General features: G+C 39.3%; 1 protein-coding gene across 1 annotated transcript in view; it reads left to right on the top strand.

The window, feature by feature from the left end:
- prrg4 (proline rich Gla (G-carboxyglutamic acid) 4 (transmembrane)) overlaps positions 1–6,126 on the top strand; it is a 45,151-nt gene extending 39,025 nt beyond the window's left edge. The window contains exons 6-7 of the mRNA XM_052029286.1: positions 558–683; positions 3,300–6,126. Coding sequence (XP_051885246.1) covers positions 558–683; positions 3,300–3,318 — 145 coding nt within the window. The 3' untranslated portion in view covers positions 3,319–6,126. The remainder of the gene's footprint in view (positions 1–557; positions 684–3,299) is intronic.
- Positions 6,127–16,590: the final 10,464 nt, after the last annotated feature.

A 16,590-nucleotide genomic window follows, 5' to 3' on the forward strand; every position in this document is an offset into this window, starting at 1 on the left:
AATTTATATGGTGCATCTGCTGGTTATCACTTGACAACTAGCAGTGCAGTGATATGGGTTTCACCTTTTCACACCTATTGTCACTTAAATACCACCATGGAAACTTGTGAAGTTGAACATGGATGCTCTTGTAGTCTCAAAGTGAAAGTGGAAGGGAACCTATCAGACTGAGCCAAATTGACCAAACATGACTGCAATGAGTTGACTCTGAAGGGGGCAAACCACACAACTGTGCAAAAAAAACATTCACAATTTCCAGGAAGAATCTTTAAACCCAGCTCAATGATTTAGTGACTGTGATGAACAGATTCATTTTATATACAACTGCAATAATTTTGTGTGTATGCAGTGTAATCTGCAATAATATTTAGTCAAGCCAAGCTGTTTATTTGGATTTATTTCATTGTAGTTAATGGAGCCTAATGATCCATATGATTATTCTAGTGTGCCCATCCTGCCCTGCCTTCTATAACTGCACTTTCTATTCTTGTACTGTTAAGAAAATCATGGCCAGCAAAAATGTTTAGACATGTTTGTTAATGCCCTTGTTTTATCAGGAGGACTGAAGAAACCTCCGTGTATCTTATGCCCATTCTTGGAAACCCAAAGTCAGCTCTACCTACCTATGAGCAAGCGCTTATGGCAACTGGACAACATGATGCTCTTCCACCTCCCTACCCAGGGTAGGTAACACAACTGCTATCATTTACAGGAATGAAGTAGTTATTGCATTAGTTGAGTAAATGTCAAACGTTGCATAGAAAAGCCTTCACAATTCATTGGTTTTAAACTGCTTTGGGTTGATGCGGGTGTGTGAAAGACACATTATGAATTGCAACTTACAAACCCATAAAATAAGCAAACTGTCACTGGGGTCAATTTCTTGAGTGGGATAGAATTAAAACTTGGGTTTGGTTCAATTTGTGACATTCTCACCTCTGAATGATGAAGTTCCAGAATCACATCCTAGTACAGTAACTTGAGTCCAAAATTTCAGGCGAAACTCCAATGCAGGAGTGAAGGAGTGCGACTATCAGAGGTTCTGTTGTTTCGATTAATCAAGGCCGAATGAGCCCTATCTGTCCCTCAGCCCTCAAACAGAACATAAGCTCCTGAAGTCTGCTCTGCCATTCAGTAAGATCAGGGGTTGTCCAATTTTAGCCTCAACACTACTTTCCCACTCTTCCTCTGTATTCCTTGACTCCCTTGAGGTTTAAATGTCTGTCAATCTCTGTCAACATTCAGTGACTCCACCCCCACAGGTCTCTGTGATAAGAGAATTCCAAAGATTCGCTCCCTCACAGAAGAAATTCCTTCTCATCTTTCTTGAAATGGACAACATCTTATTTCTGAAACCATGTCCCTTACCAAGAGAACCATCCCACACAGAATCATATGTTTCAGTCAAATCACCTCTGATTTTTCTATGCTCCAGTGAGCATTGGCACAACCTGTTCAACCTTCCTTCATATGTCAATGCCCTTCATCCTAAGATGAAGGTAAATCTTTGCATTGCCTACCACACAAGTACATCCTTTCTTAAATATAGAGATCAAAACTGTAGACAGGACTCCAGATATGGTCTTCCTATCACCCTGTAACATTGCATGAAGACTTCCCTACTTTTATACTCCATACCCCTCGCAAAAAAGGTCCACATCCCATTAACTTTTCTACTTACATGCTGTGCCCGCATGCTAACTTTTTGTGGTTCAAGTACCAGGACTCCCAGATCCTTTTGTAGTCTCACAATGTTTAGTAACAATTTGCTTTTTCATTCTTCCTTCCAAAGTGGATAATCTCACGTTTTTCCACATTTCCCATAGCAGCTAGGAGATTCACTGTCTCACTGCTCCAGCAACCCAGCTTCAGTCCAGACTGCTGGTGTGGAGTTTGCATGTTCTCCCTGTGACCACGTGGGTTTTCTCCGAATGGTCCAGTTTCCTCCGACGTCCCAAAGGTGTGGGCTGGTAGGTTAATTGGCCGCTGTAAATTTACCCCTAGAGTGTAGGTGAGTGGGAGAACCTGGAGGAAGTTTGAGAGGAATGTGGGAAGAATAAGATGGATGGTGGAAATGAGTTGTTGATGGTCACTGTGGGCTCAGTGGGCTGAGGTCTCAGTTTCCATGCTGTATGACTCTATGACTATGACTATTCCATTTTCCAACTTCTCACCCTCTTACTAACATAGCCATATCCCTTTGCAGGCTCTTTGTGTCCTCCTATCAACTTGCTAACACACCTTTGATTAGCCAATGTGCCTACAGACTCTGCTAGGGCAACACAAATTACCATGAAGAATCTTAAAAGAGATTAGCTACCTGCCTCAGACTTGCTAGATGTTTTTCAGGCATCCTTGTTTATTGGACATAGCCAGGGCAAAACTGGGATTCTTTTCCCCTGTTTTCTATCTGGTAAATGGGATCGATGCTCACTTTCTCCACCTCATAACCCTTACATCCAACAAGGCCCTGGCCCTTTAGCCCACTGAGTCTGCACCGACCATCAACCACCCATTTTTAATCTAATCCCTCCCTAACCCATTTTAAAAAGTCTCCCCACATTCCAATCAACTCCCCCAGATTCTACCACCTACTGTAAATTAGTGGCAATTTTCAGTGGCCAGTTAACCTATTAACCTACCAGCCGGCACATTTATGGGATGTGGGAGGAAACTGGAGCACCCGTGAGAAACCCATCAGTTTCAGGGAGAACATGTAACCTCCACACAAACGTTACTGGAGGTCAGGATTGAATCCAGGTTGCTGGAGTTGTGAGGTGGCAGCTTTACTAGCTAGATATTGATAAAATGTTATTAATTTTGAAGGCATTTAAAAACTAAAGGTTATACATATAAAATAGCAGCTAATATCTCTAAAGGGGAATTCAGGAGCAATTTCTTAATTAACAAATGCTTAAAATATATAACATAACACCACAAGGAGCAGTTGATGCCAAAAGCAAAGATGCATTTTGGGAGAAATTAAATAAATACAAGAGAGAGAGAGGGAGGATGAGATATGGTGGGATGACACGAAGCTTAAACACTGGCAAAGATCATTTGGGCTGCATGGATTGTTACTTGGCTGTAAGTTCTGTGATTCAGTGAAACACTCGATGATTGCTTTGTATAACTGGAAGTCAAATTCTGGTGGGACATATAGAGTAAATGGCAGGAACCTTAGGAGTACTGATGTTCAGAGAGACCTTAGGGTGCAAGTCAATCTTCACACTGAAGATTATTCATTTCTTAACAGATTTCTGTGTAACTATTTTTTCTGAAATATACTGTTTGTACAGGTCACCTTCTGGTTCCTGAAAATCCCATTGCTCCAGAAAACGAATAGACAAATTAGTCTTGATAAAAAAATTGGCACTAATAGAAAACATTTATATATGGTGTATTTTTAATAATGAAATATGCACTATAAAAATTACATTAATTACTGTTTGTATTTGAATATGTGATATTTGTATATAACTATGTGGATGTAAAATTCTTCAGAAATGATACAAAAAATGTTGGTTTATTTTTCGTAGTTTAACTTTTTTCAAACACTTTCTTAATCTATTATATGAACAAATAACATTTTAACTAATGCAGTTATAAATCTGCAAACCATTGACCTTCTCGACAGTTTGGCAGAAGTGTGTCTCATTGCTTCCAAGTTGCAGGATTTCAGCTCCAGGGATGATTGGAAAATTGAAAATATTTGTATTGGGCTAGAGTTAAGTAGGGCTGAGTACTTAAGCATGTGTCTTCTATAATGTTTCTCATATATCAATTATAAGTAAGGGAGAATTATAATATTTTCCTAAAAAAATCATCCACTATTCCATGTTGGTCTAGCAGCTCAGTCAGCCAAATCATGAACAGACTTAAAAAAACATAGTCTTCAAAAGCTGCTTCACACTAAAAAGCTTACTGATCCTGGAATTTCAAGGCTTAATTACCTAACAACTTTCCCTTTCAACTAGTGCAGGTCTTCAAGTCTGACTATCAAAATCAAAACTCAGATAAGTACAGACCTGCATTCCTCTCATCAACCAGCTCTGAGCTTGGTTTCCATTGTAATTCATGGTCTTGTAACATTTCAGCCACATCAACAAGAGCTGACTTTGGAGCAATCCATTGTCACCTTTATTCAATTTCTCTCTCTGTCAATGCCCCCAGCATTGAGTTGAAACATTAGTTGTTGATATTTATAGCATTCACAGCCACATTGAGAAACTGGCATGTCAGGTTAGCTGGTATCCTGAACATGTCACTTGCATCCCACGAATACAATATTATGATATCAAATGGATTGATTATATTCCTAACACTATTTACTCAATATTTTCTTGTTCCTGTGATGTCAGAATTTTGTATTTGCTCAAGTCTAAAGAAAGACTTTGCTCTGGGCTTTACATTATGTACTAATTCAATACTATTGATAAACGATGAATCATGGGTTTTGACAAAGGATTACTAATATGGAGAAGGATCTAGTCACGGAGTAGAAGGTTAGTGAGGTTAGAATAATTTCTGCTAATTAATTTACACTACAAGTATACTTCAACTGACAATATGTCCTATACTTGAATTGATCTGGACTTTCAATGGAACCCATAAATTACATTGGGGGTGCATAGGTAAATGTTTGAAATGAGGAAAAGTTGTGCATTATAAATTTTTGGGCACCACATCGATATCCAAGAACACTTATTAGTCACCACCGCCGGACAGGAATATACTTGAATTTGTGCAAGTTTAGATGATGGTTTATCAACTCCAAACTCGCTCAACCTCTTTTGTTTCCTCCTTGAAGACATCTATACAATCTTACTGTGAAAGCAACTCGACTGTGCTTTAGGTCTTTTGGGGAACTATTAATTGAATTCACCTATTCACATAATTGAGTATAGACCAAGAACATTCCACACTCATCCTCATATCTGCTGAATCATCCATCAGGCTGAGGTTTGAGTCATTGTACATTAGAGAAAAAAATATTGGTTTAAAGTTCTATTTTTGCGAGACTGCGACTGGAAGTTTCATGTGAATTGATGTGATGCCATTTGCAAATGTACAATCTGTCAGCACTGTTCAGAAAGTCTTGTCTGTGAATAATACCATTTGGATAAACTTGTGATAATGAAGGGAGCTTCTGGAATTGTACCGTGAGAGACAATACTTTCAGTAGATGGTATAAGAGGAGCATAAAATACCTGCCATGTCACTTCTAGTATTCTGGGTATTAATTGTTGTTGTTACCATTCTGACTAATTAAGCTCAGATAAGTTGTCTCAGGAAATCTTTTTGCCGTACAAAAAAAATGAAAGGAAATGAAAGGACTTTAGTGACTTACCTCAAGATTTGGGTGCCTATTTAGGAAGGTTTGTATTGAAGATGTGCAGGTCTGCATATCTGACTGGAAGAGAGAAACCATTTTACTTCAAAACCTCACATAGCCCTAATTAAACGCATACATTTCTTTTAACACAGAAATTACTTCATGCAAAATTCTGGGGTGGGGGGGGGACATTCTGATAGTTCTTTCATACTCTATAGGATTATGAAATAGTACTGTGAATAAAGTACAGACAGTAGTCTCTGTGTAGTCATGCCTTTTGTGCTTAAGTCCTTAATTATTGTGAAATCTGAGAGGCTTTAGTTAACTATGATTACAATTTTATTTTACTGAATTTGCCAAATTTATTTTGGGGTTTGCTGTCAAATGCAATAGTCATTTAGATTTCATTAAAGGCTTCTTTGGAAATTTTGAGGCAAATCGCCCTTTCTCTGGAACTGCTAGCACTAATATCCCAGTACTTTCTCTCCAAACTGTCTTACCCTTAACCAAAACAAACATTACCCTTACAGAAATTGAACATTTTCCCCAATATGCTTTAGTTTCATGTTCTTCTGTTGCATGTTATCTTTGATGTCCTTTGGCTTTTTTTTCCAGGAAATCAGCCTCCAGAGTTTTGTCTTCAATTAATCAACATTCTAGATCCTAAACCTGGGCTGTTTAAGCAATTTCCTTCCCTGCTTTCTTGTTAATTCAATGGAGTATATATTTGTGTTAACAGATTGATAACTATTTGTAAAATGTTTTGATTCTAAATAAAACCTGCTTTCATCAAAAAATGTTCAGCAGTACTTGTAATTTTTACAAACCCAATTATTCTACAGAATTTCTTTCCACAAATATATCTAAAGCTGGAATATTGTGGTTCAGGCAGCAAAAAAACCCAGTTTGACCTTGGTTTTAATGATGATCACTTACTCCCAGTCAGAGTTGCATTTCTCAAGCTTGCATATTGCAGCTGAGTGCATTCCAACTATCAGGACACTTGCTGGTCTTTGAGCAAGTGCCAACAACACAAACATATATAATGTATGTATTTAGTATCACAGAATCATACAGCATAGAAGAGAGACTATTTGAGCCATTGTTGCCTTTTGCTGGATCTTTGAAAGAGCTATTCAATTTGTCCCACTCCCTTGCTGTCTTCACAGTAGTGCCATTTTTTTTCTATTCATATATCCAATTCCCTCTTTCAAAGTTGGTATTATGAATCAGCTTTCACCTTTCTAGGCTATGCATTCCAGATCATAATCTCAAACAATGGCAATGCCTAATTGTAGAGTATATGACAAAGGATGCCATAACCTTCCAATGCACCTGCTGTCTACGTCTAAGGTGAATGAGGTCACTATTCAAAGAAATGCAGGGAAAGAAACTGGGGTGAACTCCGGCAGTACATCCAGTACACAAAATGTCCTCCATGGCATACTAATTGTGTGTGTAGAGGTTTCTGTTTATATTACTAGTAACAGGGTCCAGATGCAGCCACTCTATTTAACACACACAAGCAAACTAGTTGTGCCAATGAACACTCGGTGAATGTAACTTTTATCTGAAAGGTGTTGGCTTAAATTTGTGCTGGAATTAGTTGAAGCTTGAAAAGATAATCTCACAGCACTGATGTGTAATATGTAACATTGGCAGCTTTCCAAATTCTCCTCAAAATGGGGTATCTAGCCCTCAAAGTGCCTTCCTAATGTTATATGCTGTTCTGGAACTGTAAAAGATTTTGGTTTTCCATATTTCCTTACAACATAGAAAGAGGCTATTTCAACCCATCGAGTCCCCACTGGCTCACAGAGCAATTCCATTCCCCACCAACTTTCCCTGTAATAGTCCCATCAATTTGCCCAGATTTTCCCACTCGCCTACAAGCTATGGCTAATGTAGTGGCCTATTAAATGACTGATCTGAATGTCTTCGAGATGTGGGAGGAAACGGGAGCACCTAGGGAAAATTCATGCAATTTTAGGGCAATCGTGCACGGACAATACTGTTGGTCAGTATTGATGCCAGTTCACTAGAGCTGTGAGTCAACACCTCTACCTCTGCACCATTATCATTTTGGTGGTGTTCAGTCTCGGGGGTTTGCTGGATCTTGGTGGCCAGTTATGATATTCACTTCTTATTTAATACTTTATTGGCAGCCCTGGTAGTTTTTGCAGCAAGCTCTTTCTTAGTAACTGCCTTAATCAGTATCAACTTTGCAATCTATTGTTACTCAAAAGTGATATCTTCCCCTCAAGCTTTCCATTTGTTTGATAACTTGATATATCTGATTTCTTGGGAGTGGTTGAGAGGAAGTAATTTGCTCACTGATGTTACTTCTCCTACAATGGTCCATGTCCATCAATGATAAATTACATAAGCCAAGAGAATATTTTGTTGGGGGAACAAAGTCTGTATTTAAAAGGAATAAAGCTTTCTTTAGTCTCTTTAGGGGATGCAAATAACCAAGCAAACTCATAACTTTCCAACCTACAATTTTATTCTCCCCAGTTAATTGTAATTGCTTGTACCATTTTAAGTAATGTAGTGCATACTTTTATCACTTGATTAAACTGTACTTTTACTACACTCTCTGCTAGGATATGCTTTCCTGAATTAAAATTTTTGCATTTTATTCATTACAGAAAGAGGGTAGTTTGAAGGTAAAAATGACACACATGTCTTGGCTTTGATTTCCCCTGTCTGGATAGATTTATCTGATCCCATCTGGTAGAGTAATAAATCACTAGTTGCTCTAAGCATTGAATAAATCGCTGGCTGGAAGACAAAAGGGGAAAGGTAGGTTCAGATCTGCAAGAGCTGGGAAATGGAGTCATCCCCAAGGATCTGTGTTAGGAGACTGATTGTTCACAACTTATCAATTAGACTTTAGGATGATAAACACAATTTCCAAATTTGAAAATGACACCAAATTAAATAGTCGATACCAAGGAGAGGAGGAAAGTAACAAATTACAAACATGCATTAATAAATTTGAAGAGTGGTTATATTGTAATTGCAGCATGTTTTAGGAAGAAAATTGTCATTATTTGGAAAATAAGAATATAGATTAAAACCGAAAATTCTGGAAATACACAGCAGGTCAGGCAGCATCTGTAGAAAGAGATTAAGACGTTTCAAATTGGAGACCCTTTGTCAGAACTGGGTGATCACTGGAACAAAGCAATCTGAGAACATAAGTGCATCACCTGCTAAAATTTGTGATGGAGATCAGTAAGGATGTATCACAAACAAGCATCATAATTTATTGATTTGAGATAAATAACCAAAATTAGAAAAGGTTTGACAAACTTTTATCAAACCTTGGTTATTCCACACAGTATACCTATAATTTACTTTGGTATAAAAAAGTACTATAGAAAGTACAAAAAAGTTACACTATTGAGATTATACATATCAGAAAAGGATAATCACACTTTTCTCTTGAAAAGAGATGGCTGATTGATGAACTGGGAGAGCTCCTCTAAATTATGAAAGGATTTGTTAGCATAGAAATAGTGATTTCATTCGCGAGGTGCAGTAAACCAAAATGCCAATAATGAAAATTAAAAATCTAGAAGACAATTCCCCACCCAGCAAGTGATGAGAATGTACACATGGAGCAGTTGAGTTGCATGGATGGATTTTAATGGAAGACTAATCAGCACATGAGGGAGAAGAACAGAGAATTATATTGATAGGGTTGCAAATGAAAGGATGAGAGGATATTTGAGTGCAGCATAAATGTCAGCAAGTATTGGCTGGGGTGAACAGTTGGTCTCTGCATCCTAGATAACCTTTGTAAAGGTTCTTGGGTTAAGGAAGGAAATATTGCCCAGGGTGAACTAACCACAATTGGAAGTGCAGACGTTGGGTGAATTCAGGAAGTGTTCTTGGCTATGATGCAAACAGTGGTTGGAATTCTCACCTTACCACACTGCCTACACTTGTTACCCACAGCAGCCATTAGGATTAGGTACCTGAAGTTTCTTTTCCTCCTGGAACTTTGGTCTTGTGGGCAGAAGAACACTTTCTGACAAAGGTAGGAGAAAGTTGGTTCTGACAAAGGTAGGAGAAAGTTGGTGAGGGATGAAAAGTTGGGTTACATGGCTATTACTACTATGTGCTATCACTTGTACTATGTTGAGTGGTGTAAATCTCTTTAAAATATTTTTCTGCTTTTGTATTCATCCTGGGATGTGGTTTGGCTTCCATCCTCTATAAACTTGAGCATATTCCAAAACTCTGCTGTCTGGTTTTTCACTTGGACTAAACCCAATCACCTTGGTACATACTGACCTATGTTTGACCTTTGACTAGCAACACCTCTATTTTAAAATTCTCATCCTAGTTTTTAAAATCCTTTCATGACTTCAACCCTTCTCTATCAGTCCTGCACTCTCCATGATCACTCTGCTCCTCAAATATGCCCTCTAGTATATCCCTGACTTGAATCGCTGCACCATCAATGGGTGGATTTTTAGTTGTCTATGCCATAAATATGGGAATTTCCTCCCTTAAATTTCCCCACATGTCTTTCCTCAAGCCATTCTTAAATCCTTCCTCCTTAGCCAAGTTTTAGGTCATCTGTCCAAATAGTTTATGATTTGGTTTGATGTCAAATTTTGCTTGAAGATGCTCCTGTGGACCATCCTGGGATGTTTTTCAACATTTAAGATGCTTTATAAAACTGAGTCTAACTAGAAGGTATTTGATGGTAGAATTCTTATGCCAAACCTGGACTGTCCTTTGATTCCGAATATGCACTCACTATTTGAGGTTATTGGACAGCATTCTGGGGTTGAAACACCGACATATTTCTCCCCTCTAATTAAAGTCATCAAGGCCAATAATTGTCTCCTGCCCTGTATCTTAGCCTTACATTAAAAAATACTTTAGCACAGGTCAGGAAATTAACTTTCTAACCGGTATGTAACCTAACAGTAGCACCAAATGCCTTTTCTTTGAGCCATCAGGGTAATGTTAGGTTGACACAGTACCAGCATTCCCCAGGTTATGACAGTGCTCTGTTCCCGAGAACTGTTTGTAAGTCAGAAATGAACAGAAACAGTGAGGATCACAGAAACAGCGGTGACGGGGGAGTGAGCAGGCATGGGAAGAGCGGCCACCGGCCGGCCTCACTAACTGAGTGAGTGAGTCTGCTCAGTGCTCCCAGCTCTGCTCGGCTTGACCCAGACCCTGACTGTTGTGACTCAGGGGTGGGTGGGTGGTGGAGAGAGAAGGCACGTGGAAATGCCCCATTCCCACCCGGTGGGAGATGCCTGCAGTCCTGCAGCAGCCGGTGAATCCATCCCCATCCATCCCACCAGTCTCCTAAATGCTTGCTTGTATATACGGCGTGTCGATAAGTTAGACCTGGGGAGAATCTGTACCATTAACCAAAGAAAAAGGAAATAAGTTTTTTTTTAAGAGTGATGACAAATAAACACACAGATCGTACAAAAGAAGAGAGAAGTTCTCAAATACAGTGCAACCTCAATATGTCAGGGTAAATTTTAATACCTGTGTAATAACTTACTTGCATTGTAAGTGAAACTAACATTTACTCAGTTCTCATCTTGAGAGAAATGATAATACCCCAGAGTAAATCTGAAACTGTGTTATAATTACACACATTTGTAATGAGGTTACCCTGTAATATAATTTAATTTGCAACATAACAATTTAACTAAGATTTTAGTTGCCTACCCTAACATCTCTTTAGGTGGAAATGAGAATAGTTTCTACCTTCCTCAGAGTGTGTAAGGCATCAAGTTTTCCCATGGATGACTCGTGATCATTCTCCAGGCCCATCTGGGTACATACAAGGTTCTGGAAGATACAGTAGGAATGTGACCAACCCTCCACACACCACCATATCCAGCTTAGTCCTGTGAATGACCAAGTCCAGGGGCAGACTCGTGAGGAGATCCTGCACTCTGGAAACTCAGCAGACTAGTTTTGGGGCTGTCAGATGGTGTGATGTCCTTTTTAAATAATTATTAAATAATTCTGATTCTAACAGTTTGCAAAGGGATATGAACTGAATAGAAGTAAAAAGAAATATCCCGTGATATTTGCCAGTGGTTAACAGCCTCACTGCTTTCAGGAAACATTCCTATTCTTAATGCACATTTTCAGCTGTGCACTTCAAATGAATATCACATGCATTAGGGACTTTTCCAGTTTTGACAGATGTAGAATTTTATCAGCAACATATAAATAATAAAAGATTACTCTTGCAGAATCTCTAACTTGTTTGTCCAGTCTATTAGACTGATTTTGTCGAAGTTTAAAGTGAGGCTATCAGTGATAAGAAATAGGTCACTTTTCCATTTCACGTATACAGTACCAGCATGAGATATCTTTAACCAATATCTAAGGCATGCAAAACAAAGCTGCTACTACTACTTTTGCAATATGAACTATAATAACACTGAAATCAAAACTACCAGTTTCTGCAATCTTGCCACATTGGGGGCCCCCATGAGGGAGAATGCCAGTTAGTGCCATGCTTATTCTTATTCTTTCTTGTGCTGTAGTCGTAACCAATTGGGAAAATTGGTCAGAGGATGCAAATTGATGAGGGAGTTCAGTACAACCAGAAAATAGAAAGGAGATTTTAATCCCTCACCCTGGATTACGTTCAAACCCAGGTTCAGAAATGTGATTGACCAACTGCACAATTCAGTTCCTGTCAACATGTTTCTTATTAATTCTTTGGCATTGAAGAAATAATATTGTACAACTGATTTCCAGCTTACTTTCTGTTTGCTTAAATGAACATAGAACATTAAGGACATAATGAATTTATTTCATATTTTGACCCCCAAGCTGAACTTCTAACCACATTTACAAGCCATCACTTCAATGTCCTGTCTCTACTTTCATAACATCATCAAAATCCATCCCTACCTCAACTCTTCTGCTGTTCAAATTCTTAACTGTACTTTGATTATCCCTGGACTGCTCTAGTGCAGACTTGGTCCACATCCCATCTTCCATCCTCTGTAAACTTTTGAGATCATCAAAAAACTGCTTGTTTCCTAGTTTCTACTGTCCATTCACCCATCATCCTATGCTCAATAATCAATATTGAGTCCTGTTCAAGCAACCCCTTGAGTTTAAAATTCCCATCGATGTTTTCAAAACCCCCTTGGCAGTGCCCCTTCCCCTACAACCTGCACTCCTCCAATTTTGAGTTCTCACATATCCTTGAAATTCTCTGTCATTAATAAGTCTTCTTCTGCTCTCACCCCAAAGTCTGGAATTCCTTCAAGGTGGCAACCATCATTAAAGAATCTCACCACCTGGGGCATGCCCTCTTCACGTTACTACCATCGGCAAGGAGGTACAGGAGCCTGAAGACCCACATTCAATGTTTCAAGAACAGCAACTTCCCCTCCACCATCAGATTTCTGAACTGTCCATGAACACTACCTTGTTATTCCTCTTTTGCACTGTTTATTTATTTTTATAACTTACAGTAATTTTGATGTCTTTATGTCTTGCACTGTAATGCTGCCACAAAACAACAAATTTCACTATATACATCAGTGATAATAAACAGATTCTGATAACAGCTACACGTCTCTCCCTTAAAGAAGCACCATGAAACTACGCTCTAGTGGCCTCCCCTAACATCTCTTTAAGTGGTTCAATGTGAAATTTTGTTCAATAATATTCCTATGAAGCATCATGGAATGCTATAAAGGTGCTTCATAAAATAGGGGTTGTAGCTGTTGCTTATTCTTTCTTTGTAACAGCTTGGGGAAAAGTGGATTGAAGTTAATAGAGAAAAGTGAGAGGTGTGAGGCACATTGGGTTCTTTCACTAAATCCTCTGCTAATTGTAAATATCTGCAATGAAATGTGCTTAAGCTGTCTGAGGCTAGTTTTTAATAAGCACAGAAGTACTGCACAGAATTCAACATTTATAATAACACATTTCATAATCTGAATGTGCAGCACCAATGCACTTTACAGCCAATGAAGTATTTTTTAAATGTAATCATTGCTGTAATGTAGAAAATGTGGCAGCCAATTTGCACACAGCAGGAATCCCCGTAATAACAATGAAATAATGTGCTGGAATGTGCTGAAAGCTACCTGGCAGTTCCACAGTTCCATAGAGAATTACTGAGTAGATGCCGTGTGTGAGGCAGCGAGTCCTGATATTCCAGAGTTATGCCCAGCAGCACAGAAATCAGGAACACATTGCACACCATGATAACCAAAGCTTTAATGGAACAAAGGGGTGCATTAGGCATGAGACTACCAGATCCCAATCAAAGCAGAGGTCTGTAAGGCACATGATGATCATGATGTCAGAAGTGACCAATCATATGCCTCATTCAGTTGGGTTGGACAAGAGGCGATAACTGAATGTTTTTACATCGATGAACACAACATAGAACAGAGAATAGTACAGCAGAATGTCTGTGCCGACCATGATGCCAAATTAAACTGCCTGCATGTGATCCACATCCCTCCTTTCCCTGCACATTCATGTGCCTATCTAAATGCCTTTTAAATGTCTCTAATGTGTATGCTTCTACCATTACCCCTGGCAGTGCATTCCAGGCACCTACTACTCTTTGTGTAAAAAACTTGCCCTGCACATCTCCCATAACTTTTCCTGTCTCACCTTAAAGCTACCCTGGGAAAGAGATTCTGACAATCTACCCTATCTATGCCTCTCAGATGCCCTCTAGTATTTGACACTTCTGCCCTGAAGATGTAAAACTTTATCTCGAAATGTGTATAAGGTTGCCTTATGTTGTATAACTGGAGAGAGTGCATGGATCAAACTGGTAAGGTGAACAGGCCTCTCCCTCCTTGAGATAAAATATTGAATGAATATAAATGTTTCTGCTTGACTAAGAATGGCTTTGTGTGTGTGATTTCTTGGTTCACAGTATTGCACAACAAAAACATGATAAATTTTGAGTCCACTATTATCACCAGCTTTTTTTAAATGTTACCACAACCGCAGCCAGTTATGTGCAGTGGGGATTTCTGTAGGAAGATTGGGGCTGAAGTTTATTTTTGTTATATGTGAAGAAAGATTTACTCTGTACCTAACTCTGTTGACATTGGATGCGAAAAGTGGGAAGGTGCTCTTCAGCAATAAATCCCATTGAGAAACACAATCATCCCTTTGCAAGGAAAATATACAATGAAGTTAAATTCCAACAATGGCCTGGTTATGCAGCACAACTAACTGAATAAGGCCCAAATGTGCAGGTAAGAAAACAAAATGGGAATGTACTGACTGAAATAAAATTTTAAAATTGCTAGAGCAGCTTTGGCAGCGTGCTTGGTAGTGCATTTCTTGTACTTCTTGAGATATACTTGTTTTTTTAAACTAATGTACATTGTCAAAATCCAATTCTATCTCTCCACCACCTTGCACTACGTGTTGTTTGTGGCTGCTTGCTCAGCATTCAGAAGGATGAGACATAATTTCCTCCACTTAATGATAGTGAAGAATAAAGCCTCTGTCTTTGGCTCCTATCACAAAATATATAGTCTTGCTGCTGTTTGAACACCCATTCTGACCCCTCCAGAAATGGACTTATTGAGAACCTGAATACCCTGTCAGACCCCAAAATGAGCTTCCAATCCCATTTCCATTTCCATCACAAAGACTGCCTACTTCCTCTTCTGTACCCATTCTTATTTGGTCCATTTATGGCAGAAACTCTCCAGATTTTCCTCAGAACAGTGAGCCATCTGCACATATATTCCTGCTAATCCCACTCACACCTTTAGTGGGTTCTCCAGCAAGGGCTTCCTCAGCAAATTCCCCTTCAAACTGATGGGTTCTGGTTGTAATTTGCATGGAAATATTTAAATCATGCCACCAAGCTGAACTGCTGTAAAGAATAAAGAATTAATACTAATAAATACATTTTATTTTAAACCTTTCCATGAGCTCACCCTTTGAAATCTGCTTCAGCGCTACAATCTGTGTCACCACCCCCCCCAACAAGAGTTCACCTTTTGTTCATTCCTTATCCCATCATTGCAGCAGTGACCTCAACCCATTTGAAGGCAATGGTAAGAAACCACCAACACTGTCTCCACAAAACCCTCCTAATGAAATAGAAGTATGAACAAGACACAAAATGCTGGAGGAACTCAGCAGGTCCAGCAGCACCTCTGGGTCGAGACCCTTCCATCAACTGTCCAATTTCCTCCTTAGATGCTGCCTGACCTGCTGAGTTCCTCCAGCTTTTTGCATGTTGATCCAGATGCCAGCATCTGCAGTCTCTGTGTCCTCTCCCTGACCCCTGTCTCCAGCACTGGGGCCCAAGTTACACTCAGTCAGCTCCGTTGGGCAGGCGATGTCATTTGCATGCCTGCCAACCGACTCCGGAAAGAGACATTCTATTCCGAGCTCTGTCGTAAGAACAGATTAGCATGTTGACAGATTCAAAGACGTGCTCAAAGCCCCTCTGATAAATGCAATGTCCCAACTGACTCACTAACCCTGGTCCATGATGACTCAAAGTGGAGAATTAGCATTTGGGATGGTATTGAGTCCATGTATCAGGAGCACACAAAGCTCAGTGAAATGCAAGGAGTGATACCACCTCACAAACTACCCATCCACCTACCCCATCAGGCAGCTCCTGTTCCTGATGTGGAGGAGTCTGAAGTTCCCACATTTCCTCATCAGTCACCTTAGAACCCACAGAATTGGAGTGGAAGCAAGTTATCCCTTATCCAGAGGGACCGTGCAAGATTACATCATTGTTGATTTTGTCTCTTTTATCAACAAGGTCCCATCCTTGAGAATTTTTTACCCAAACATTTCTGTCTTCATCTTTTCCTTTAAAACTTTCTTTGATCAAGATTTAATAATTTCCTGCTTTGGATCAGCTTCCATTTCTTTGATTGCATTTCAGTGCAAAGAACTGGAGCATTTGTTCACATAAGTGTGCTTCAAAATTTCTTTTTATTCAATTCACAGAATGTGAGCAAGACCATGATCACTGCCATCCTCAAATGCCCTTGAGAAGTTGGTAGCAGCCTACCTTCTTGAATCACAGCGGTCAATGTAGTGAAGGTTCTCAGTCCATGTGGTGAAGGTTCTCGTCCTGTGCTCTTAGGTGGAGGACATTTGACCAGGTGATAATGAAGGAAGTGGTGTATTATTAAATCAGAATGGTCAGGGGAAATAAATATGATGATGTTTCCATATACCTGCTGCTTTTCACTCTGTAGGTGATAGTGCCTGCTGAT

This window comes from Pristis pectinata, chromosome 14 (genome assembly GCF_009764475.1).
Source record: "Pristis pectinata isolate sPriPec2 chromosome 14, sPriPec2.1.pri, whole genome shotgun sequence".
In the NCBI taxonomy this organism is placed as follows: Eukaryota; Metazoa; Chordata; class Chondrichthyes; order Rhinopristiformes; family Pristidae; genus Pristis; species Pristis pectinata.